Here is a 25,721-nt window from a genome sequence, read left to right as displayed (position 1 = left end):
GGAAACCAGGAGTTCAAGAGATAAGAAATAAAGGTTACGGACACTGCAATCTCAACAGTTGACTGGTGATTTCGCTGTTAACTAATAACGCAGTATGGCAAGTACGGTTATACATAGATGCAGTAGAAGCAAAACTGTTCAACATTTTTAAAGGTAAAAAGATTATTTTAGCTCTAAAAATGCATCAATTTAAGTAAAACTATTGAAAACAAGCACTTTAGTTGCTTTAACTGCAAAACCTATTGAAAATTTTGAGTGTCTAAACATTATCTTCATATTTTCTTTTCCGTAGATCACAGATGCTAACAAGGAAAGATTTGAAGTTCCCCATGAACATGTAAAACATTTTTCAGGAACAGCAGAACCAAATCCAAATTACAAAGTTGATTTGATACATAACAATTTTGGAATTAAAGTTTCAAGAAAATCACCAACAAACAGAGTCCTGTAAGCAACAGTTTATTTTATAGTTTGTGCATTTATAGCTTCACATGTCTATAAAATGAAATATAATAGTGTGGAAATTATGTGTTTGTTCAGTGCTAGATAACCCATTTTTATAATCTATGCTTCCTGGAATAAGGTGAATACGAGAGTATCTGCTACCAACTTGATAATTGCTGATAAAGAGTTCTCATGATTTTTGTGTAGATTTTACTTTGTAATTTTATAATGTTGATAACAGTCACTTTATCTTTACTGATGGCATTTCAAAGCCTTTAACCTAACCAATTCCTCCGAAGCCACATCTGGAATATACAGTAATTCTTATATTCAGCTGCTGGGAGGATAGGCTACTGAAAAGCAACCCATAAAGTAAACATGTATCACATTAAAGAGGTTTGTTCATAACTTTAACAACCCATTCTTAATCACTATATTTGATCCATGGAAAAGAACAGCTGCTATACTCACCTCCTGTGAGGGCACCATTCTAAAGATGTCGACGTGAGCTCTCCCGATGCTCACGTAATGTTATTATGTAACTTGAGCCCTGCAGCCAATCAGTGGCTGCTTCAATCTCCCTTTCATTGGACATAACTGACACCTAGAGGAAGTCAGAAAGTAGAAACAGCTCTCACTTCTTCCTAGTGTCAGTTTTGTTTAAATGACATGCAAGTAAAGCTGCTGCAGATTATTATTTCATGCAAGCCCTGCAGTCAATGTCACATGAGCCCCAGGAGAACAGGTGCCGATTTCGCTGAAATGGCTCTGGCATTGGAGGAGCCATTATTGTATTACATGTGGGAAATATAGTGATCAAGATGAGGTAATTCGAGTAGTGGACAATCCCTTTAAATGTGTGGAATTCCATTGGGAATCTCAGAAGTTCAGAAATGCAGTAAGAAATTAAAATTTTGTATTTGTGATTTTTAAGATTTTGAAAGGCAAAAAATATTGTCCTAACAAGATGCCCATTACCACATACTCTAATAAGACCTATGGACATCATAAAGAAGTATCCTTAGCAAAGATGAACAAATAAATTTGAGCAAAATTGAATATTACTCCAATTTTACAAAAATCCACATATACCAAAATGCGGATTTCTTGTAATTCATTTCCACACAGGTTCAGCAGTTACCAGCTGCTCTCTGCCATTTTTCTGGACCATAAAAGATAATCAAAATGTTAAGGAACAAGAAAAATCCTTATACTCGCCTCTAAGTCTCCTTCGCTTCTCACCGCCACCTGTCTGTCTTGTCTTCACCTCTACTTTAGATTGGCATCAGCAGCGATGAAATCCCCCGGCCTCCGTCACTAGGCTTCTGGGTTTTCTAGGCAAGGGCGAGTCCTGTGCATGTGCCCACAAAGATCAATACATGTGACATCACCACTTATGCCACAATCTTTGTGTCTGCATGCGTAGAAGCTTCATTGGCTAGTAAACCCAGGGATATCACTGCTACTGACCTCAATCAGAAGATGCGATGGGGACCAGACTTTGAGGAGCGGAGAGGCTGGAGAGGTGAGCAGTCAAGTGAGTAAAATGATTTTTGTTATTTTTACATATTATGTTTATTATGCTCTGGGGTCTGAAGAAAAAATAACAGAGAATAACCTCTCCACAAATCAAATTTCCCAGCAGGAAAAAACGCACGAAAAGGCCAATTCTAATGTTGCCTGAACCCAATAATCTCTAGTCCTTAGTAACATGCAGCATCCGGTGCTTTGTTTGCTTCGTTCTTTGTACTGCAATTATTACAAAAGAGGCCTCTCATCTAATTGGCAGCCATGTAAAAGTAAAGTTCCCCTACTGTGGATTGGTTTCTTTGAAGCAGCTTTTTTTATGATGAGATAACCCCTTTTAAATTTGACAAATTTAATTGCGAATCTCATGAATGCATAAATGTTTTTCTTCCTAGGATCATGCAGTTCTTGTAGTTATGGTATCATCCCATACTTTTAATGCAAAAGGGATAACATATTTATTGTTCTTACAGGTTTGATACTACCATAGGGCCACTCATTTATGCTGACCAGTTCTTACAATTGTCCATTAAACTGCCTAGCAGCAATATTTATGGATTAGGCGAACATGTTCACCGACAATATAAGCATAATTTGGAAAACTGGAAAACGTGGCCTATATTTACCAGAGATTGGTTTCCCAATGGAGTAAGTGCTTATTATTATAATCCCTTATTTAATGATTACAGGCTCATTACACCTCATGTTTACAGTATCTCACTTTTACATGTAAGCTTGCCTTTAGTAATTATAGGTGAAGTAATGTACCTGAGCAACTCTACAAATGCGAAGATTTCAGAAAGTAATTATAAACAAAAGTCTTAGAAGGGCTTACTGTACATTAAAACTCAGAAAAAATATTATAGGATAAATTATATATGTCTAATTATTTCATATTGAAATAAATACTCCCTCCTGGAGAGAGAATTCTGTAAGTGTAATTAAATAAAATGTATTAAGAGATTTTTTCAATGATAAAAAATAAAATGCACTCAAATATAAGTTCAATAATCAACCACTTCCATACTACGAAAGTGATAACAAGGGGAGAGGGGAATTGCTGGTGTCAAATCATCAGATTGACTCTTCAAGCTCTTCTACAAATTTTCTTGGTGACAATAACAGTTCCACAGCCATAAGCCCAAAAGTGCCATACATGTCTGTGGGAAATAGCTTTTTACAGGACCCTAGTGTATCGTCGTATGACTCCTATCTCATACTGCGAAGGACTCATTACCTGAGCCAAAAAAACTATATGAAGGGGAGACAGGTGATTCAGGTAGACAAGCAGGCAGGTACAGCAGGTAACCTGACAGGTGATCCGGTTAGGCAAGCTGGCGGGCACGACAGGTAGACAGGATGGCGGGCACGGCTGATAGACAGGCAGGTGGGCACGGCTGATAGACCGGCAGGCGGGCACGGCTGATAGACAGGCTAGCGGATATGGCTGATAGACAGGCCAGCGGATATGGCTGATAGACAGGCAGGCGGGCATAGCTGATAGACAGGCAGGCGGGCATGGCTGATAAACAGACTGGTGGGAACTGAAACCTGAGGGCTGAGGAGAGTGTTAGCACACAAGCAACAGCCTTGCACTGGCACCTCCATTATGGAGGAGGTGCTTTAAATAGGAGTGGTCCTCCGGACATTGGCCGGGGAGTCTTTAGGATGGCGCGCGAGGCCACTTTAAGAGAGAGGGAGCATGCATGCACACACCCTAAGCACTGTGCCCAGGAAGCTGCGCGCGGTGCACGCAACAGCAGCAGGGGAGCTGGAGGATGCCGGACCGGGACAGAGGCGGTGAGGGGAATGGCATCTCTGCCCAGCAGGAGGCAGAGACACCGACGCCACTGTGCCCCTGCTTTATGCCCCCTCTTCTTTAGACCAGCAAGAAATTTTTCTAGAAGATGAGGGGCATGAATGTTCTCCCTGAGCTCCCAAGACCTCTCCCCAGGACCAAACCCCTTCCAACCCACAAGAAAGAAAGCCTTTCCTCTTACCCTCTAACCCACTCGATTTATTTGGTTCAGAATCTTGAACGGACCGATGAATCATGGACCCAACTTGTATGATCGTATCTTGAGACGGACATATTTGGAGGAAAGTCAGACCTTGTCTCCCAGATGGAATTGAGGCGGATCCAGATGTCTCTTATCAGCATGCTTCTTCATCCGCTCGGAGGACTGAAGAAGCGCAGATCTAGTGTCTTCCTAAATCGCAGAAAATTCACTAACGAGAGACTCCGCAGCAGGATTTTCCACTGAAGAGGAGACGGGAAACGGAATCCGGGGGTGTCGATTGTAGACCACAAAAAACGGTGACTTAGCAGAAGACTCCCTCACATGGTTGTTATAGGAAAACTTGGCCCAGGGCAGGACCTCAACCCAATCGCTATGGTGAGCGTTGACAAAGTGCTGAAGAAAACTGGTAAGGATCTCATTGATACGCTCCACTTGACCATTGGACTGAGGATGATAGAAAAATCCAAAGAGACATCCAGCAACTTGCACGTGGCTCTCCAAAAGTGAGAAGTGAACTGAACTCCTCGGTCCGAGACAATGTGGAGGGGTAAGCCTTTTAGACGGAATATGTGATGGATGAAGTCCTTAGCCAGCATAGGTGCAGATGGAAGACCAGGCAGATGGATGAAATGAGCCATCTTGGAGAAGCGGTCGGCGACCACCCAAATGACAGTAAAAACCAGCTGATACAGGAAGATCCATGATGAAATCCATTGCAATATGTTGCCACGGAGCGGTAGGCACGGGAAGAGGAAGGAGACAACCGGCTGGAAGGTACCTATGTATCTTGATACTGACACAAGAGGAACAAGCCGCGACAAAATCCGCAACATCCTTGCGCAGGATGGGCCACCAATAATGCCGGTCAATGAGCAGAAGTGTCTTCCTCTGGCCGGCATGGCCAGCCAGTTTGGACGAATGGTCCCAGAGTAAGACCCTCTTCCGATCCTGAGCCGCTACAAAGGTCTTACCAGGAGGTCGATGAGACAGGTCAAATGGAGCAACAGTCATAATTCTGGAGGGTTTAATGATGTGTAGAGGCTCCTCCTTTAAGTTGGAAGACAGAAAAGAGCGGGATAGAGCGTCAGCTTTAATGTTCTTGCCTGCCGGGCACTAATGGAGAGTGATGCCGAATCGAGCAAAGAACAAAGACTCTCTTGCCTGATGCGGGTTTAGTCTTTGGGTGTTCTGCAAATAAGGAAGGTTTTTATGGTCAGTGTAGATGACCACCGGGTGCAGAGCCCCCTCAAGCAAGTAGCGCCATTCCTCCAGCGCTAATTTGATGGCCAGCAGTTCTCGATCTCCTATGGAGTAATTACTCTCAGGGGGAGAGAAGAGTTTGGAAAAGAAGCCGCAGGTCACCATTCGCCCTGACGAGGATTTCTGGGTAAGCACTGCTCCGGCTCCGGAGGATGATGCATCAACCTCCAGGAAGAACTGTTTATTGTAATCCGGACGGTGTAGCACAGGAGAGGAGGAGAAGGCTTGTTTAAGAGAGATAAAGGCACTCTCTGCTTCGGAAGACCACTCCCTGGGATTTGCTCCCTTACGGGTAAGAGCAAAGGTGGGAGCTGTCCGGGGGGAGAAATGAGTAATTAAGAGGTGGTAATAGTTAGCGAATCCCAGAAACCACTGAATAGCCTTCAAGCCCTCCAGTCGGGGCCACTTTAAGACGGCAGACACCTTCTCGGGATCCATCCGTAGTCCGGTCTCAGAGATGATAAACCCCAGAAACGGCAGGGAGGTCTGCTCAAAGAGGCATTTCTCGAACTTAGCATACAAACAATTCTTCCAGAGCCTCAGCAGGACCTGACTAACATCCCTCTGGTGAGAGGGCAGATCAGGGGAGAACACCAAGTTATCATCCAGGTACACCACTATGCAGGAATACAGGAGATCTCAAAAGATATCATTTACTAACTCCTGGAAGATGGCTGCAGCATTACAAAGACCGAAGGGCATCACAAAGTATTTGTAGTGACTATCCCGAGTGTTGAATTCCATCTTCCACTCGTCTCCCTGGCGAATTCGGACCAGATTGTACGCCTCACACAGGTCGAGCTTAGTGAAGATCTTTGTGCCTTTTAGACGGTCAAACAGCTTCGAGATGAGAGGCAGGGGGTACTTTTTCTTGATGGTAATCAGGTTTAGGCCCCTATAGTCGATACAAGGACGAAGAGAGCCATCTTTTTTTTGACAAAGAAGAATCCTGCTCCAGCCGGAGAGGTGGATTTCTAGATAAAACCCCTAGCAAGATTTTCTTCAATATATTCAGACATGGCAGGGGTCTCGGCCAGCAACAAGGGGTAGGTTCGCCTGCGAGGAGGTGAAGCACCAGCTATTAGGTCGATGGGGCAATCATACGGCCTATGAGGTGGTAGTGTCTCTGCCTCCTTTTTATCAAAGACGTCTGCATGGGACCAGTAGGGTGCTGGCAGGCCAGGTAGGTTAGCCAGAGTAGACGGGAGTCAAGCAGGACTAACCGGAACCAGACAGGTCTTATGGCATTCCTGACCCCAACAGAGCACCTCACCCGAGCTTTAATTCAGGACGGGCTCATGTCTCTGTAACCAAGGCAGGCCAAGCTAGAGGGGATGAGAGAGACCGGACAGTACGTAAAAGGAGATCTTCTTCGAGTGCAGCATTCCCACGTGAAGGGTTACCAGCTCATTGACCAACAAGATGGTTTCAGGGAGAAGCTTTCCATCCACAAAAGAAATCACTAAAGGATCCGCCAGATGTATGGTAGGATTCTGAAAACGCTCTACAACGGCCTATTGGATGAGATTCCCAGCGGCTCTGGAATCCAGATCGGCAGTCTCAAAGAAGCGGGTCTCACCACTGGTAACGGAAACGGACAGAGTCAAGGGCGGAGAGGAAGAACTCTTGCCTAGGACGACCTCTCCGAGTGGTCCTTGACACTGGAGTTTCCCGGTCTCACCGTGCAAGATCGGATCTGATGCTCTATATTGCCACAATAAAATCAACTCCCCTCGGCACGACGGGTCTCCTGGCAAGACTTGACCATCTTAACTTGATCAATTTGCGTAAGCTCTGGGAAGATACCCCGGGGGAGTGCAGATTGCGAGACTGGACTTTGGAGGACTAGAGCGAGGCGCAGAGGTTTCCTCTCATGGGTCATCTCCTTAGCGCGTTCCAGAAAACGGATGTCAATCCGGGTAGCTAATGACACCAGGTCATCCAGGGAGGGAGGTATGTCACGACCGGCTAGCTCATCCTTGATCCATCCGGAAAGGCCCTCCCAAAAGGTGGACACCAGGGCCTCATTGCTCCAGGCAAGTTCAGATGTGAGGGTTCAGAAACGCACGTCATACTGGCCCATGGAGAGACTCCCATGGTGGAGTCGGAGAAGTGAGAAGGCAGTAGAAGATTTTCGTCCAGGCTTTTCGAACACCTTCTGGAAAGCCGCGAGGAAAGCCCTGAGATCGGACACCAGAGGATCCCCTCTCTCCCATAGAGGGTTAAGCCACGCCAACTCCTCTCCGGTGAGGTGAGGCATGATGAATGCCACCTTGGACCGGTCAGAGGTGAACTGGTGTGCCAGGAGTTCAAAGTGCAGCGTGCACTGATTTATGAAGCCCCGACATAGGACAGGGTTACTACCAAAACGTGGAGGCTCAGAAAGCCGGGGTCCAAAGCCGGGTGCCACAGTGCCACTGGGTTGTGGTGCCGCCGGAGCGGGTGCCGCTCGGTTAGAGGCGGACACAGTCGGGGTGGACAGCGCGTCCAAGCGGGAGTTGACTGTCTGCAAATAGGACAGGATAGTATCTTGTTGGGATCACTGTCGAGAGACCTCTTGGTACAGGTCTGAGAGTGAAGGAGCCTGGGAGACACCGGGTTCCATAGCCTGTGCAAACTGTTATGGATCCGGGTGGTGGAACCTCTGTGCTGGGATGCAAGGAGGGACCAGAGGGGTGTAACTAAGTGCCAACTCGAACCGACCCTGGCCACATGGCGGCTTAGTCGACTCCATGAACCAAGGAGGGACCAGGCAGGTAAACCAGGTGCCACTCAGGGACTGACATTGTGTGAGAGCAGGTGACTCCCACGGGTCAGGTGGCTGAGGCTGACAGGTACAGCTGATGAGCATGGCAGGTAGCCTGACGGGTGATCCGGCTAGGAAAGTCAGCGGGCACGGCAGGCAGCCAGACAGGTGATTCAGGTAGACAAGCAGGCGGGCAAAGCAGGTATCCTGACAGGTGATTCGGGTAGGCAAGCCGACGGGCACGGCAGGTAGACAGGCTGGTGGACATAGCTGATAGACAGGCAGGCTGACACGGCTGATAGGCAGGCATGGCTGATAGACAGACTGGTGGGCACTGGAACCTAAGGGCTGAGGAGAGTATTATCACACAAACAACAACCTTGCACAGGCACCTCCATTTTGGAGGAGGTGCTTTAAAGAGGAGTGGTCCTCCGACCATTGGCTGGGGACTCATTAGGATGGTGCGCGCGGCTCCTTTAAGAGGGAGGGAGCACGAGCGCCCTAAGCACAGTGCCCGGTAAGCGGCACGCGGTGCGCGCAAGAGCAGCAGGGGAGCTGGAGGTCGCCAGACTGGGACTGCGGCAGTGAGGGAAATGGCATCTCTGCCCGGCAGGAGGCAGAGACGCCGACGCTGCACACATACCATTGTGGAATATAGATTATTAAGTGTCAAAAAATGTATAATTGGTGGAGAAAGGTTGAATTTGATAGATCTAGCTTCAACCTATGTAACTATGTATACTAACTTACCAATTGTATGTAAATCAATTTATTATTTCATATTTTATTCTGCTTATTTTGCAGGATGGATTTAACTTATATGGTGCACAGACTTTTTTCCTGTGTTTGGAGGATAATACGGGGGCATCATTTGGTGTCTTTTTAATGAACAGCAATGCAATGGGCAAGTATTTTCTTTTTCTTAAAGGCGTTGTCTGGTCACAACATATTGCTGAACTATTGAATGGGGCTGTACAGTGCAGCTCCTGAGCTCATTCCATACATGCAGTGCACCCGTCTGGTGTACATGTAGATCTCACAAATTGAAACATGGGCAGGTTGGGCCCCCAGGCGCTGTGGGCGCTGACACTTGCCAAGGCTTTTTAGGTGCAGGAAAGCCCTGGTCTAAATAATATTTGGACACGTCAGGATTGACAGAGAAGGAGCAGCTCTTAAACATAAGTTGTTTTGATAGATTTTTTAATATAATGAAGTACATTTAAATGTATTTTTACTTACACAGCAAAATATGATTATAGCCATCAACATACGGTATTTCATGTTCCATTTTACTTTGCAGATGTAATAACTCAGCCCGCACCAGCAATAACATATAGAACAATTGGAGGAATCCTGGATTTTTATGTATTCGTTGGCAATAATCCAGAAGAAGTTGTTATGGAGTACTTAGAGGTACGTATCGCTTTTGATTAACTACAAAAGAAAGAAAACTTATGCTAGGGCCATATACAACAGTCCAGCATTTAGAAAAAATATAACATTTTTATGATATGATTTGTTATTCTCAAAATGCGCCAAATATGTCTGAATGCTTTGTTTAATATTATGTTACAGTAATCATATTTACTATTATGGAAAGCCTCTTATCTCATGCTAGTTTTAGACATTCCTTAACCACTTTACATCTCTTGGATAGTCTGCATATCCATATATTACAATATACAGTGCAGATAGATGGCTGGTGACCTGAGAAATGCAATAATATAATTGTATGAGTCAAGTCATCTGTAACTTGCATAAATATTTTTTTGTATCATTATCATTTTTTTTAGTTTATTGGAAGACCATACATGCCAGCATACTGGACTCTTGGCTTTCATCTCAGCCGATGGGGCTACAAATCACTTGATGAAGTAAAGGAGGTGGTTGAAAGAAACAGAGCCATTGGCATTCCATATGTAAGTAGAACATAAAGAGTAGCTAGGATTTCTTTTTTTTATAATTTGGTGTAGCATGGAATCTTATTAAACTTTATAAATCACTTTATTAGGGGATTGCAACCCCGTATTTCCAGGGTCTATTAGCTTGCATATAGTTGCAATAATATCCTTTGGGCTACTGATGCTGGCAGTAAAAGGGTCTAACTCTGGACAAATGAAAGCCTGTTCCTGGAAATTGTTTTTGATAAGCACAACATGCATAGCAGGACACAGAAGCTGAGATGACCCTCACAAAGCAGAGACCGCATGGATAATTACAGACCTGCATTATTAATATCGTCTCTTAGGTTAGATAGGATGAAGGATCCGTGGTGACATTATTACCACATGACAAGGAGTCCTTCACTCTGTGGGAGTCTGGAGGGAATGAAGCGATAAGAGACTGGGGAGCTTTCCCTATAATCTCCTTTTCACTCCCAACATCATATCCAGCAGCTGTCAGTCTGAGAGATGTGAACAGCTTAAACAAGCACATCTGTACAGGCTTATGGTACTACAAATGAGACTGTATATGGCCTTGACTATGTAGCACAGAAGCAGTAGCTGTGGTTCCATGGAAAGGGGGCTCCACTCCTATTAACTACATCTTCCTTTTCATGGTTGTTATGAACCTGTAAAATCTTCCCTTCTCTACACAGACATTACAGTGTTAATACATTGTGTTAATAATATCCCATGAGTTATCACTTTTGTATATGTGCAAATGGATGGCACCATGTTGTTGCAGGAGGGGTAGGGATGCAAAGAAGGGTACAGTGCTCCAAGTGGGTGAGGGCTAAGAAGAGGGTGGTAAAATGTTTCACTGTGGTATTTGGAACTCCTCTTGAGGCATTTAGTGCTGCACTGTAACATTTATTTAGTGCTGCAGAAACGTCTTTTTTTTTCTTCACTCATTTATTTTGTACTGCTCATGAAGTATTTAGTGTTGCAGTATAGCATTTTATATGGTATATGTAGTGGTATTTGGAAATTATTAGGTAGTGTTTAGTCCTGCATTGTAGTTCTTGACACTTTTGGGAAATAATTTTGGTCTCCACTGTTGTATTGGTACTGCTAGGAAGGTCGTTTTGATGCTGTTGTTTAAGCATCTTGTCCTTCCTTGTTGGCTTGTTTGTTGCTGATAAGGAGATTTTTTATGCTGCTCTGTAGTATTTGAGGCTGCTGGAGAAGTATGTTCTGCTTGTAATGTTTGCCATTTGTGGTGAAGTATTTTGTGTTGAACTGTGGTGTTAGTCGTTGCTGGTGTGGTATTTTGTGATGCATTGCATTTGATATTTTTTGTACATTGTGCTCTTGTTTTCAAAAGCTCTTATAAAATGCAATAAAGATGAATTCCTCTTTACTACATTATTTTAACGTGTTAGGAAAGCTGACAGACATTGAAAATTTGCCACAGTATGGCCTTCACTATTTTTTTTGCAATATGGAGGTTATTATATGCTGGGGATGGGGTTTGAATGCTTTCTATTCATAGTCAGCCCTGAGAGTATGGCATCTTGATAAGTTTTTATATGTTGACTTAGATCGATATTTGAATACATTTATTTTTACCTGTGTATTCTTCATTTTAGGATGTTCAATTTACTGACATCGACTACATGGAAAATAGAAAGGATTTCACATATGATCTTGACAAGTTTGCAGATCTTCCTAACTTTGCTAAAAATATGCATGACAATGGTCAAAAATATATTATCATATTGGTAAGTTTAACTGGAATGTATAACTTACTTTAATTAAAAACAAACAAAATATATATATATATATATATATATATATATATATATATATACTGCAACTGTATATGGATATAATAAAATAGGCCAATAAGCAGGAGCTCCTCATACACTTTGTTTTATATTTTTATTTTCCATTTAATCATGCAACATCTAAACATACTCCACCTAATTACAGGGTTATTCCCATCCTAATAGATGGACATTGTCATATAGTGCTTTCAGAAACAAAGCATTTTTTGCAATTTGCTGCTTATTAAAATTTCTTGTATGTGTTCATGAGACATTAACACTTTTCTAAACAAAAGAATAGAAACGTGTTAACATCTCAAGTATGACTGAAAATGTTATTAATCAGTAAATTACAAAATAGCTTATATTTACAGGCACGATATGACAACTGAATAACATTTTAAGGTTTGGAGAATTGGGAAGTATGAATTTACTGATGTATCTTATACAATGTAATTTTAACTCTAATTTTGAAAGCTTACTTTAATATTAACACAATTCCATTTCTCAGTCAGTGCAATTACCAGAATACATGCACTATTTACGGGATTGTCCCATCAGGGCAACCTATGGCCATGTGTTCTATTGGGGCATATGGAAGTCACAGAAGGAGCCCATTACTAGAAGCAACCCTCTATTAGTCAGTGCAGAGAGACATTATAAAATGGCAGTTCTTAATCTGCCAAGACTTAGACTGTTTATATATTCTCCTAGCAAAATCGCCTGTTTTTTAGGAGTTTTGGGGTCTTTTATTGCCCTGCGACCCTCATAGTAAACCGATTTGGTGGAAAAGTAATTTTTCAAAAGCAGCCTGCATTCTTTTCGATCTAAGGGCAAGGAAAGCTAACCATGAAATAAATAAAGCCTGTTATTTTGTTGATTTGGAAATATAGTCACCAAAGGGAGTTTTAATTTCATGCAGTGTCTTGCACCAGCATCTAAATAGTTTCAGGTTACAATAAGTCATTCAATGTCTATACATTTATTAGAAAAATTGCTGTTACTTAAAGATTGTCATAGGGAAATGTATTTCTTTGCCTGAACTGGGTATTTAAACAACTTGTTATAAACTATTGTATTCTGTTGGTACAGGATCCTGCTATCTCCAATGGAAAATTGTTGGGTGATAAGCCATATGGAGCCTATGTAAGAGGTCAAGAACTTGGTGTGTGGGTTAATGAATCTGATGGCCGAACGCCTCTTATTGGAGAGGTAAATTATTTCTTCAAAATATTATGCTGCTAATAATGAATTATATTGGTATTGTCTTACTTTTATTCAACATACAAAAAAAAAAATAAGGGTGTAATTCTAAATTATGAAAATTAAGTGAAATAATGCAAAATGTTACATTATGATTTATTTTTGGCTTCTATTCATTTTTGTTCCTGAAATAAGATACATCTTTAGCTATTCAGATCTAAGTCATGTGACCTACAGGGCAATAGATCATCTGACCCCTGACTTGTAAGATGCCATTTAAAAGTTAATATCTGACCACTGTTGCTCAGTGGAACTTAGCAATAAAGTGATAAATTCTCCCTATCCCTCGTTGCAAATTAGCTAAACCATGCTCTCCTGTTTGTACAAAATGATACTTTCTACAGATGTGTCCATCCTTACCTTTTCTAGTATTGAGCCAAGTTAACCAATTTGATAGGTATTCATCACAGTCATCCAGTTAATCATATATGTTTTTTTTTACCATGGGATGACATTTAAAAAGGCATCTCTTGTTTTTGTCTTGAACATGTCATGTCCTACATTTTGGGATATGATAGGTTTAGAAAGAAGTTAAAGGGGTTTCCGAGACTATTTAATTTTTTTCTCATGGGGCAAAGAACTGACAGGCAGGTAGTTTCTGACTACCTGCCTATTCTTCCTGGTATAGGCTCAGAGGGATCATAGACCTTTTATACTGACAATTCTGCTGCTTCACATTAACAGAGCAACTCCTCCTCTTCTGGACTGCACTATAGATGGGGTGTAACTGCCATCATCATGGTAATTGAGAGCAGGCCCCCTGCAGTTATGCAGCGAGAAGCCAGCTTTCAATAAGCATGACATAGGCAGTTACACCCCAACTCACAATGCAGAGCAGAAGCAGCTGCTTTGTCAATGTTACATCATTGGTAATGGTATGTGACCCAGCTTCACCAGCTCCCCCCCACTTTAATTAATGACCTTGTTTACTTAGTCTTTGAGTATCCAGCATCTGGCTCAGCCTAATCAGCTCATCAAGATGAGCACAGACCACTCCCCCCATGTTCACAGCTGAATGCATTCTGTTACAAATATATTGTGAGCCAGGAGTCTGTGTCAGACTTTAGTCTGTGGCCATTACCTTAAGTATGGCCATTAGCTGAAGTATGAGAAATAAGAATTAATCCTGAATTGAACCTGAAGTGAACTGAAGGTAAATGGATACTAAGTCACAGTAAACAATGTTTGTCTTTGTTTTCACTCTCTCCCCCTTAATCCTTCACTTCTTACAACCACCCATAATCCCTACACCTATTAAGGAACTCTTCATCTCTCCCTCCATTCTCCCTACCCACCTCACCTCCTCCTCAGAGCTATTCCTCAACATACAATCCTTTGTCTCCAAACACAGACAGCCACCTCATGCCCTCTCCTGCTCTCACCTGCTAATGCTTTCTCTGCTCCTCCTTACTGCTGGCGACATCTCTCTAAATCCTGGCCCTCCTCACCACATCCCTACAATCACTTCCACCTCCTACCCATGATCTACCCCAAACTCTTGTAACCCTTCTAACCTTATACCTATACGCCCAGCCCCTGCTTTCCCAGTCCCACTATCAGGAGCTCTATGGAACGATCGCTCTGTTTGCAACAAACTTTCTGTAACATACCTGGCGGCGTCCTTGCATGGTGGTCCATCTCCCACTGTGCAAGAGCGCGCACTTGATCTCCAGTCCAGAATGTCTCTCTGGCTTCCCTCCATGCTGTCTGTTTGTGTCTGTTTCTGCTGCTTAAGGGCGGCGCCCGATCACTTCCTGCTTTTTGTACCTGCTGTGGGTCACACCCCTTGTGCGTCCTCAGCCTATTGCTGTCTGTCACCTGGTATATAGCTCAGCTGCTCCCATCTATCCCTGCCTGAGCATAGTGTTTCACTCAGTGTGTGCCTGCACTCTGAAGATGCCAGGTCCCGTTCTTTGTCTCCTGTCTTGCGGTATCAGTTCCCGTGTCTGAACTGAGTCCTGTCTATGTCTCCTGCCTTGCGGTATCAGTTCCCGTGTCTGAACTGAGTCCTGTCTGTGTACTCTTGCCTGCTGCCTTTCCTGGAGGCTGTATTTCCAGGCCTGTCTGAACACGCTCCTAGCCTGTTCCTCCCGCCTTCTAGGGGCCGATTACCTAGATCCGTTCCTGTATCTTGTCTGTCCTGTCTGAACATGCTCCTAGCCTGTTCCTCCCGCCTTCTAGGGGCCGATTACCTAGATCCGTTCCTGTATCTTGTCTGTCCTGTCTGAACACGCTCCTTGCCTGTTTGTCCCGCCTCTCTGGGGGCCGATTACCCAGACCTGCTCCTGTATCTTGTCTGTTCTGTCTGAACACGCTCCTTGCCTGTTCATCCTGCCTCTCTGGGGGCCGTATTCCCAGACCCGCTCCTGTATTCCGCTGCAGTGTCGGTCTCCTCCGTACACTCAGTTCCAGTCTGAACTCTCTCCTATCCTTTACCTGTTTTGCCTCTATGTCCGTTCCCTTCCTTTTTCTGCAGAGTCTGAACTCGTACCTAACTCCTGCTTGTTGTCTCTGTACTCCCGTTTGTGAGTTTGTGGTCCACTCGCTACTTCTCTGCAAGTACCCTGTGGGTGTCTGGCTTTGCCTTTCCCTTCCTGTCTGTTCCGTGTGAACAGAGCCCTGTCCCCCCTACTCAACCTTGCCTGCTCTGACTCCTTTGCTCACCGCTCCAGGTGGTCTCGTCCTGCTCTGCCCTTGCTCACCGCTCCAGGCGGTCTCGTCCTGCTCTGCCCTTGCTCACCGCTCCAGGCGGTCTCGTCCTGCTCTGCCCTTGCTCACCGCTCCAGGCGGTCTCGTCCTGCTCTGCCCTTGCTCACCGCTCCAGGCGGTCTCGTCCTGCTCTGCCCTTGCTCACCGCTCCAGGCGGCCTCGTCCTGCTCTGCCCTTGCTCACCACTCCAGGCTGCCTTGTCCTGCCCTGTTCTCGCTCACCTCTCTGGGCGGCCTCACTCTGCTGTGTTTGTCCGCCACATCTGTGGCTCTGTTCCTGAGTCCCAGTGTGTACTGGGTCCTATCCCGCCATTGTCCCTACCTGCTAGTGCCTCCCTGTCTGCACTCTAGCTGTGCTTGCCTGTACCCCTCTGCCTGTATTGTTCCTGAGTCCCAGTGTGTACTGGGTCCTATCCCGCCTGTGTTCCTACCTGCTAGTGCCTCCCTGTCTGCACTCTAGCTGTGCTTGCCTGTACCCCTCTGCCTGTATTGTTCCTGAGTCCCAGTGTGTACTGGGTCCTATCCACCTGTGTTCCTACCTGCTAGTGCCTCCCTGTCTGCACTGTAGCTGTGCTTGCCTGTACCCCCCTGCCTGCTTACCCGCCTGCCTGCATACCAGTCGTGCCTGCCTATACCCACCAGTCTGTGTGCCAGCCTACCAGTCTGTTCCTGTATTCCCCTGTGTGGGTCAACAGCCGTGTCCGGGGTCTGTCCTGGAGTAGCACCTGCTCCCTTTGCTCAGTTCCTCCTTGGTGCACTGGCGTCGTATGCCGTCGTGCGACCCTGGTCGGATCGGGTGAATACCTAGTTAAGCCCCTCCAGGCATTCACTCTCCGGCACGGTCCAGTGGAATCACTACAATCACACGCACACGCCGCTCAGCCCGGGCGTGTGCATAACAGCATGCTCAGGCCATGGTTCCCGTTGAGCCCCACGGCCTTCGCTCTCTGAGAAGTTTTCCAGCGAATACATGCATTAAAATAAATAAATAATTTTTTTTTTCCTTAGCTGAGTTCCAGGCGAATTACGCACCGTCCAGATGGATCTATCAGCTCTCGTTCCTTCGGATCCACCACGTTACTATGGGGATCCAAGACAGTGTCGTGCATTTGTGGAGCAATTCATGCTACACGTTAAGGCCTACCCTCTCTATTTTCCTTCCGATTGGGCTAAAGTGGCCTTTATGATTGACTACCTAGCGGGTGATGCCTTGAAATGGGTCACCCCCCTATGGGAAGCATGGGATCCTGTCGTCTTTGACCTGCAGGCCTTCCTGGTGGCCTTTCGTATGGTCTTCGAGGACCCTAACCTGAAGCCCCTGCTGAAGCTTCACTTCCCAATATCCCGGAGCAGCCCCGACGGGTAATGTGTGTGGGTAGCGCAATAGTCCTCCAGCCCAATGAGACTACTGCCCACCCAGAATCCTCACAGGGTGACTACGCTTTCCGGAATACTTCTCCCAACCTCAAGAGGCAGTCCAGACGTGCTAGACATAGAGGCAAGCCGTCACGCCAGGGTCTGTCCTCCCTGAGACCTCCTGACCCCAACCTTGAAGTCCCTACTGAAGCTTCATCTCCCTGTATCCCGGAGAAGCCCCAACGGATAATGTGCGTGGGTAGTGCACCAGTTCTCCTGCCCGAAGAGACTTCTGCCCATCCAGACTCCACACAGGAGAACTTCCTGCACCCGGCATCAGATGCTTCACCCACTTTAACCGGTGTGCATGTCCAAGGATGCTCCAAAGCTGTGGTTACCTCAGAGTCTGTGCACCTCTACTACCTGGTGGAGGACCCCCTGTTGCCTCCTGAATCCTCCGGAATACCACTCGATGACAAATGGAGAGAGACTTCTCTACACCCGGTACTCGATACTTTGTCCGCTTCGTCCTGTGAGCCTGACAATGGGTACCCCAAAGTGGTAGTTACCCCCGAGTCTCTACACCCCTCCAACCAGGCGGAGGACCTCCAGTTGTCTCCTGAACCCTTCGAGGTGCTACCTGGTAGCGAAAGGACAGAGACTCTCCTATACTCTGTACCTGATACCTCGCTCGCTTCGTCCAGTGAGTCCAACCTAGTGTACTCCGAAGCAGAGGTTACTCCCGAGTCTCTACACCCCTCCGACCAGGCGGAGGACCTCCAGTTGTCTCCAGAACCCTTCGGGGTGCTACCTCGTAGCGAAAGGACAGAGACTCTCCTATACTCTGTACCTGATACCTCGCTCGCTTCGTCCACTGAGTCCAACCTAGTGTACTCCGAAGCAGTGGTTACTCCCGAGTCTCTACACCCCTCCGACCAGGCGGAGGACCTCCAGTTGTCTCCAGAACCCTTCTGGGTGCCACCTGGTGGTGAATGGACAGAGACTCTCCTATATCCTCGATCTGATACCTCGCTTGCTTCGTCCAGTGAGTCCGACCTAGTGTACTCTGAAGCAGAGGTTACCCGTGAGTCTCTACACCCCTCTGACCAGGCGGAGGACCGCCAGTTGTCTCCAGAACCCTTCGGGGTGCCACCTGGTGGTGAATGGACAGAGACTTTAATAAACTCGGTACCCGATACCTCGCCTGCTTCGTCCAGTGAGTCCGACCTAGTGTACTCTGAAGCAGATGTTTTCTCTGAGCCTCTGCACTCTTCTGACCCGGCGGAGGACCTCCAGTTGTTTCCTGAATCCTCCGGGGTACCACCAGATAACAAAGAGACAGTGACTTTTCCTCATTATGTACCTGATAACCGTCTATTTCTTCCTGTGAGCTTGACAAGATGTACCTCGAAGCAGAGATTACCCCCAAGTCTCTGTCCCCCTCCAACCCGGTGAAGGACTTCCAGTTGTCTCCTGTACCCTCTGGGGTGCCACCTGAAAATATGTGGAGAGAGACTTCCTTGTGTGCTGTTCCTGGTACTCCACCCGTATCGTCTGTTGCTGAGGATGGCTGGATAGGAGGTAGCATCCTAGCTAACCAGATGAGATCAGTTTTTCCTGTGGACAGTGGAAGTGATCTCCTTGAAGTGAACGACTGGTCCTCGAATTCCCTGCGGAAGATTCTGGCAGGCCTGAAGAAGAGGGGGCGTAAGGGGGGGGTACTGTAACATACCTGGCGGCGTCCTTGCATGGTGGTCCATCTCCCACTGTGCAAGAGCGCGCACTTGATCTCCAGTCCAGAATGTCTCTCTGGCTTCCCTCCATGCTGTCTGTTTGTGTCTGTTTCTGCTGCTTAAGGGCGTCGCCCGATCACTTCCTGCTTTTTGTACCTGCTGTGGGTCACACCCCTTGTGCGTCCTCAGCCTATTGCTGTCTGTCACCTGGTATATAGTTCAGCTGCTCCCATCTATCCCTGCCTGAGCATAGTGTTTCATTCAGTGTGTGCCTGCACTCTGAAGATGCCAGGTCCCGTTCTTTGTCTCCTGTCTTGCGGTATCAGTTCCCGTGTCTGAACTGAGTCCTGTCTATGTCTCCTGCCTTGCGGTATCAGTTCCCGTGTCTGAACTGAGTCCTATCTGTGTACTCTTGCCTGCTGCCTTTCCTGGAGGCTGTATTTCCAGGCCTGTCTAAACACGCTCCTAGCCTGTTCCTCCCGCCTTCTAGGGGCCGATTACCTAGATCCGTTCCTGTATCTTGTCTGTCCTGTCTGAACATGCTCCTAGCCTGTTCCTCCCGCCTTCTAGGGGCCGATTACCTAGATCCGTTCCTGTATCTTGTCTGTCCTGTCTGAACACGCTCCTTGCCTGTTTGTCCCGCCTCTCTGGGGGCCGATTACCCAGACCTGCTCCTGTATCTTGTCTGTTCTGTCTGAACACGCTCCTTGCCTGTTCGTCCTGCCTCTCTGGGGGCCGTATTCCCAGACCCGCTCCTGTATTCCGCTGCAGTGTCGGTCTCCTCCGTACACTCAGTTCCAGTCTGAACTCTCTCCTATCCTTTACCTGTTTTGCCTCTATGTCCGTTCCCTTCCTTTTTCTGCAGAGTCTGAACTCGTACCTAACTCCTGCTTGTTGTCTCTGTACTCCCGTTTGTGAGTTTGTGGTCCACTCGCTACTTCTCTGCAAGTACCCTGTGGGTGTCTGGCTCTGCCTTTCCCTTCCTGTCTGTTCCGTGTGAACAGAGCCCTGTCCCCCCTACTCAGCCTTGCCTGCTCTGACTCCTTTGCTCACCGCTCCAGGCGGTCTCGTCCTGCTCTGCCCTTGCTCACCGCTCCAGGCGGTCTCGTCCTGCTCTGCCCTTGCTCACCGCTCCAGGCGGTCTCGTCCTGCTCTGCCCTTGCTCACCGCTCCAGGCAGTCTCGTCCTGCTCTGCCCTTGCTCACCGCTCCAGGCGGTCTCGTCCTGTTCTGCCCTTGCTCACCGCTCCAGGCGGCCTCGTCCAGCTCTGCCCTTGCTCACCGCTCCAGGCGGCCTTGTCCTGCCCTGTTCTCGCTCACCTCTCTGGGCGGCCTCACTCTGCTGTGTTTGTCCGCCACATCTGTGGCTCTGTTCCTGAGTCCCAGTGTGTACTAGGTCCTATCCCGCCAGTGTCCCTACCTGCTAGTGCCTCCCTGTCTGCACTCTAGCTGTGCTTGCCTGTACCCCTCTGCCTGTATTGTTCCTGAGTCCCAGTGTGTACTGGGTCCTATCCCGCCTGTGTTCCTACCTGCTAGTGCCTCCCTGTCTGCACTCTAGCTGTGCTTGCCTGTACCCCTCTGCCTGTATTGTTCCTGAGTCCCAGTTTGTACTGGGTCCTATCCCGCCTGTGTTCCTACCTGCTAGTGCCTCCCTGTCTGCACTCTAGCTGTGCTTGCCTGTACCCCTCTGCCTGTATTGTTCCTGAGTCCCAGTGTGTACTGGGTCCTATCCACCTGTGTTCCTACCTGCTAGTGCCTCCCTGTCTGCACTGTAGCTGTGCTTGCCTGTACCCCCCTGCCTGCTTACCCGCCTGCCTGCATACCAGTCGTGCCTGCCTATACCCACCAGTCTGTGTGCCAGCCTACCAGTCTGTTCCTGTATTCCCCTGTGTGGGTCAACAGCCGTGTCCGGGGTCTGTCCTGGAGTAGCACCTGGTCCCTTTGCTCGGTTCCTCCTTGGTGCACTGGCGTCGTATGCCGTCGTGCGACCCTGGTCGGATCGGGTGAATACCTAGTTAAGCCCCTCCAGGCATTCACTCTCCGGCACGGTCCAGTGGAATCACTACAATCACACGCACACGCCGCTCAGCCCGGGCGTGTGCATAACACTTTCCTACAATCACGACCTCTTCATCACTAACAAACTTTCCTTCCTTGGCATCACCGAAACCTGGCTCACCCCCTCTGACATGGCCTCTCCTGCTGCACTTTCGTACGGCGGATTCCACCTCTCCCATACCCCCCGCCCCACCAGCAAGCACGGTGGAGGAATAGGTTTCCTCCTCTCAGATAACTGCTCCTTCACCCATATCCCACTGCTGCCCTCAATTACTCTCCCCTCTTTTGAAGTGCACTGCGTGCGCATCTACTCCCCCTCCAACCTCCAACTGGCTGTCATTTACCGCCCCCCAGGATCAACCACCACTTTCTTTGACTACTTCACCACTTGGCTACTTAATTTCCTCTCGGTTGACATCCCCACTATCCTCATGGGTGACTTTAACATCCCCATTGATACTTCCCTCTCAACTGCCTCTAAGATTTTATCCCTCACTTCCTCCTTCGGTCTTACCCAGTGGTCTTCCACACCCACCCACAAGAACGGCCACACGCTGGACCTCATCTTCACTCGCCTCTGTTCCCTATCTAACCTCTCTATCTCACCTCTCCCTCTCTCTGACCACAGCCTACTTACATTCTCTTCCCTCTCCTCTCCTCCAGGTCAACAATCCCCACTCCACAAACTTGCACACCCTCGCAGAAATCTCAGACACCTTGTCCTACACTGACTCTCTGAATCCCTTCTCCCTCTTACAGACATTAGCTCCTTACATGATGCAGATGTTGCTGCCACTTTATACAACACCACAACAGCTGCAGCTCTAGATTCGGTCGCCCTCCTCACACATATCAAAGCTCGCACAATCAACAGACAACCCTGACACACCAGCCTAACTAAAGAATTGCGACGGGCCTCCAGGGTTGCCGAGCGTAGATGGAAAAAGTCCCACTCCAATGAGCACTTCTTTGTATTCAAACAATCCCTCACTACCTTCAAGTCCACACTCAAAGCAGCAAAACGAACATACTTCGCATCCCTCATATCCTCCCTGTCTCACAACCCCAAACAACTATTCAACACCTTCAATTCTCTCCTCCGTCCCCCAGTGACTCTTCCCTCTCCTCTTATTTCAGCCGAAGACTTTGCCTCATTCTTCAAGCAGAACATTGACACCATCAGACAAAGCTTTTGCCTAAAGCCCCCACAGCCCCCCCCACACCTACTTAACCCTCTTCCTCCAAAACCACTTTCTCCACCATTTCTGAAGATCAACTTTCCTCTTTACTCTCCAAATCACACTTCACCACCTGTAAACTTGACCCAATCCCGACCCACCTCATCCCAAACCTTACCACTATCTTCATCCCAGCCCTAGCCCACCTCTTCAACCTGTCACTAACAACTCTTGTCTTCCCCTCATGCTTCAAACATGCCTCAATCACACCCATCCTCAAAAAGCCCTCCCTTGACCCATCCTCTCTGACTAGCTATCGCCCCATATCACTTCTCCCCTATGCCTCAAAACTACTGGAACAACACGTCCATTCTGAACTGTCCTCCCACCTCTCCTCCTGCTCCCTCTTCGACTGCCTACAATCTGGTTTCCGACCGCACCATTCTACTGAAACTGCTCTGACTAAAGTCACCAACGACCTACTAACCGCCAAATCCAAGCAACACTACTCTGTTCTCCTCCTCCTAGACCTGTCATCTGCCTTTGACACAGTGGACCATTCCTTCTTACTACAAACTCTGTCATCTCTTGGCATCACAGACTTGGCCCTATCCTGGATCTCCTCATACCTAACAGACAGGACATTCAATGTCTCCCACTCACGCACCACCTCCTCATCTCGCCCCCTATCTGTCGGTGTCCCCCAAGGTTCAGTCCTAGGACCTCTGCTCTTCTCCATCTACACCTTAGGCCTGGGGCAGCTCATAGAGTCCCATGGCTTTCATTATCACCTCTATGCTGATGATACACAGATCTACCTCTCTGGACCCGATATCTCCTCCCTACTAACCAAAATCCCACAATGTCTGTCCGCCATTTCATCCTTCTTCTCTGATAGATTTCTAAAGCTTAACATGGACAAAACAGAATTCATCATAGTTTCGCCATCCCATTCACCCCCCCACTGACCTATCTATCAATGTCAATGGCTGTCCACTCTCCCCAGTCCCCCAAGCTCGCTGCCTTGGAGTAACCCTGGACTCTGATCTCTCCTTCAAACCACATATCCAAGCCTTTCCACTTCCTGCCGACTCCAACTCAAAAATGTCTTGCGGATCCGCACATTCCTCAACCATGAATCTTCAAAAACACTAGTGCATGCCCTCATCATCTCCCGCCTCGACTTCTGCAACCTCCTGCTCTGTGGCCTTCCTTCTACCACTCTTGCACCCCTCCAATCTATCCTAAACTCTGCTGCCCGACTAATCCACCTGTCCCCCCACTATTCCCCGTTCTCTCCTCTCTGTCAATCTCTTCACTGGCTCCCCAATGCTCAGAGACTCCAGTTCAAAACCCTAACCATGGCATACAAAGCCATTCACAACCTGTCTCCTCCATATATCTCTGACCTAGTCTCCCGTTACATACCCGCACGCAACCTCCTCCCAAGATCTCCTTCTCTACTCCCCTCTTATCTCCTCCTCCCATAATCGCATACAAGATTTCTCCCGTGCTTCACCCCTACTCTGGAACTCTCTACCCCAACACATCAGACTATCGTCGACCGTGGAAACCTTCAAAAGGAGCCTGAAGACCCACCTCTTCCGACAAGCCTACAACATACAGTAACCACCGCTGCATGACCAGCTCTACCCTCACCTAATGTATCCTCACCCATCCCTAATAGATTGTGAGCCCTCGGGGGCAGGGTCCTTGCTCCTCCTGTACCAGTCGCTGTCACATTGTGTTCAAGATTATTGTACTTGTTTTTGCTATGTATACCCCTTTTCACATGTAAAGCGCCATGGAATAAATGGCGCTATAACAATAAATAATAATAATAATAATTGGAGGCCACAGGATTAGTGGCAGAAACGATCAGTGACTGCTACGAGACAGCAGAGATCGACAACGGGCACAACAGGCAGGTACATAGTTGCTAAGTTCTTAGGCCCTTAAGAGAAAGATAAGGTAGTCCTGGATAACCCTTTTAAGGAAATATACATCTGTAAATCCAAGATGTTATGGTGCACAACTGAGCCCCCCAAAACTATACAAAGTTTGCTTGTATTAAGTGTTCTTATGCCTGGGTGAGTTTGAGGCTTCTATACAAGAGTCATCACTTTCTTGTCAGCATCATAAATCTCCAGGGCAATCTCTCAGTATTCTGTGCAGACCATCTCTGACCTTTAACTTTTTACTCCCTTACATCTTAAAAACTGGTTATTAGCAGCCCGTCTTTTAGCTCTGTTACTGCTTAGTAGCTAATTATTTCACCCATTACATCATTTAATGAGGACAATGTCGCTTTTGTGAAATACATAGCAAAATGTCTTCTCACATAGCTTATGTTCTGGCAAATTACATTACTTTCACATAGCCCCTGAAGGTAGAAGCATTTAATATTCTAATCCAAGGAAGCAAAATTGTCTTTAGTATTTAGTGTCCTATTGTTGAGGAACTGAAAATGGAATTGATCATCTTGGAAAAGTCAACTCAGAGATGACTTTGTTAACATGTATAAAATATATGCCTGGCCAATACATTGAACTGGCAGATGATATATATAGCCAAAAATGCAAGGAAAATTGCAACCAAATGGAGAAAATCCAATTTGGAAAATCAATAAAATAAAAGGTTTTTTTACAGTTAGAGTTGTCAAACTTGGGAATATTCTACAACCAAAGACAGTAACAATAGATGCAATGATGTAATTAAAAAAAGGCAGATGAATGTCTAATAATAATGCTGGGCATTTTTTTGTGCACCCCCAGATTAATTAACATTAAATCACTAATTTGCATGCAGTAGAATCTAATTGAATGACAAAACTGGGCTGCATCATGGGCTGCATCATATCTTGGCCTTTCGCTCTGACTGATTTCTGATGATTCTAACCAATACTTATATATAAAGTATTATATATATACAGTACAGACCAAAAGCTTGGACACACCATCTCATTTAAAGATTTTTCTGTATTTTCATGACTTTGAAATTTGTACATTCACAATGAAGGCATCAAAACTATGAATTAACAAAGTCATGAAAATACAGAAAAATCTTTAAATGAGAAGGTGTGTCCAAACTTTTGGTCTGTACTGTATTTATATATTTATATATTGAGCTAAAAATCTTTTTTGCATTTGAATTTCTTTAACCACTTCACAGTCTGTGCCGTATTAGTACGCAACAGGCTGTAAACCCCGTTTCAGTCGGGGCTCCGGCGCTGAGTCCGCACTGAACCGGGCACATGTCAGCTGATTATTACAGCTGACATGTGCCCGCTACAGCTGCAGGTGGAATCACGATCCACCCGCGGCTGTTAACATGTTAAATGCCGCTGTCAATCTCTGACTCTACAGGTCTTGGAAAATGGCGCCATTTTTTTTTTTTTTTTTTATTGGCAAACTTTGGAATTTTTCTTCACCACTTAAATAAAAAAGAACCTATACATGTTTGGTGTCTAAGAACTCATAATGACCTGGAAAATAATGATGGTTAGGTCAGTTTTAGCATTCAGTGAACGTGGTAAAAAATAAAACAAAAACATCTGTGGTATTGCACTTTTTTTGCAATTTCACCGCACTTGGAATTTTTTTCCTATTTTCCCGTACATGATATGGTAAAACCAGTAATGTCGTTCAAAAGTACAACTCATCCCGCAAAAAATAAGCCCTCATACGGACATATTGACCAAAAAAAAATAAAAATGCTAT

At 46.5% G+C, this 25,721-nt stretch overlaps 1 protein-coding gene across 1 annotated transcript in view; it reads left to right on the top strand.

Annotated features, from left to right (window-relative positions):
* Positions 1-25,721, top strand: part of SI (sucrase-isomaltase) — a 414,470-nt gene that overhangs the window by 150,055 nt on the left and 238,694 nt on the right. The window contains exons 7-13 of the mRNA XM_073674817.1: positions 293-447; positions 2,445-2,619; positions 8,803-8,902; positions 9,299-9,411; positions 9,792-9,917; positions 11,531-11,662; positions 12,800-12,919. Coding sequence (XP_073530918.1) covers positions 293-447; positions 2,445-2,619; positions 8,803-8,902; positions 9,299-9,411; positions 9,792-9,917; positions 11,531-11,662; positions 12,800-12,919 — 921 coding nt within the window. The remainder of the gene's footprint in view (positions 1-292; positions 448-2,444; positions 2,620-8,802; positions 8,903-9,298; positions 9,412-9,791; positions 9,918-11,530; positions 11,663-12,799; positions 12,920-25,721) is intronic.

Source organism: Phyllobates terribilis, unplaced genomic scaffold (assembly GCF_046119375.1).
Source record: "Phyllobates terribilis strain yellow unplaced genomic scaffold, ASM4611937v1 Scaffold_3__8_contigs__length_932513732, whole genome shotgun sequence".
In the NCBI taxonomy this organism is placed as follows: domain Eukaryota; kingdom Metazoa; phylum Chordata; class Amphibia; order Anura; family Dendrobatidae; genus Phyllobates; species Phyllobates terribilis.
This window is presented reverse-complemented; position numbering and strand designations above follow the sequence as displayed.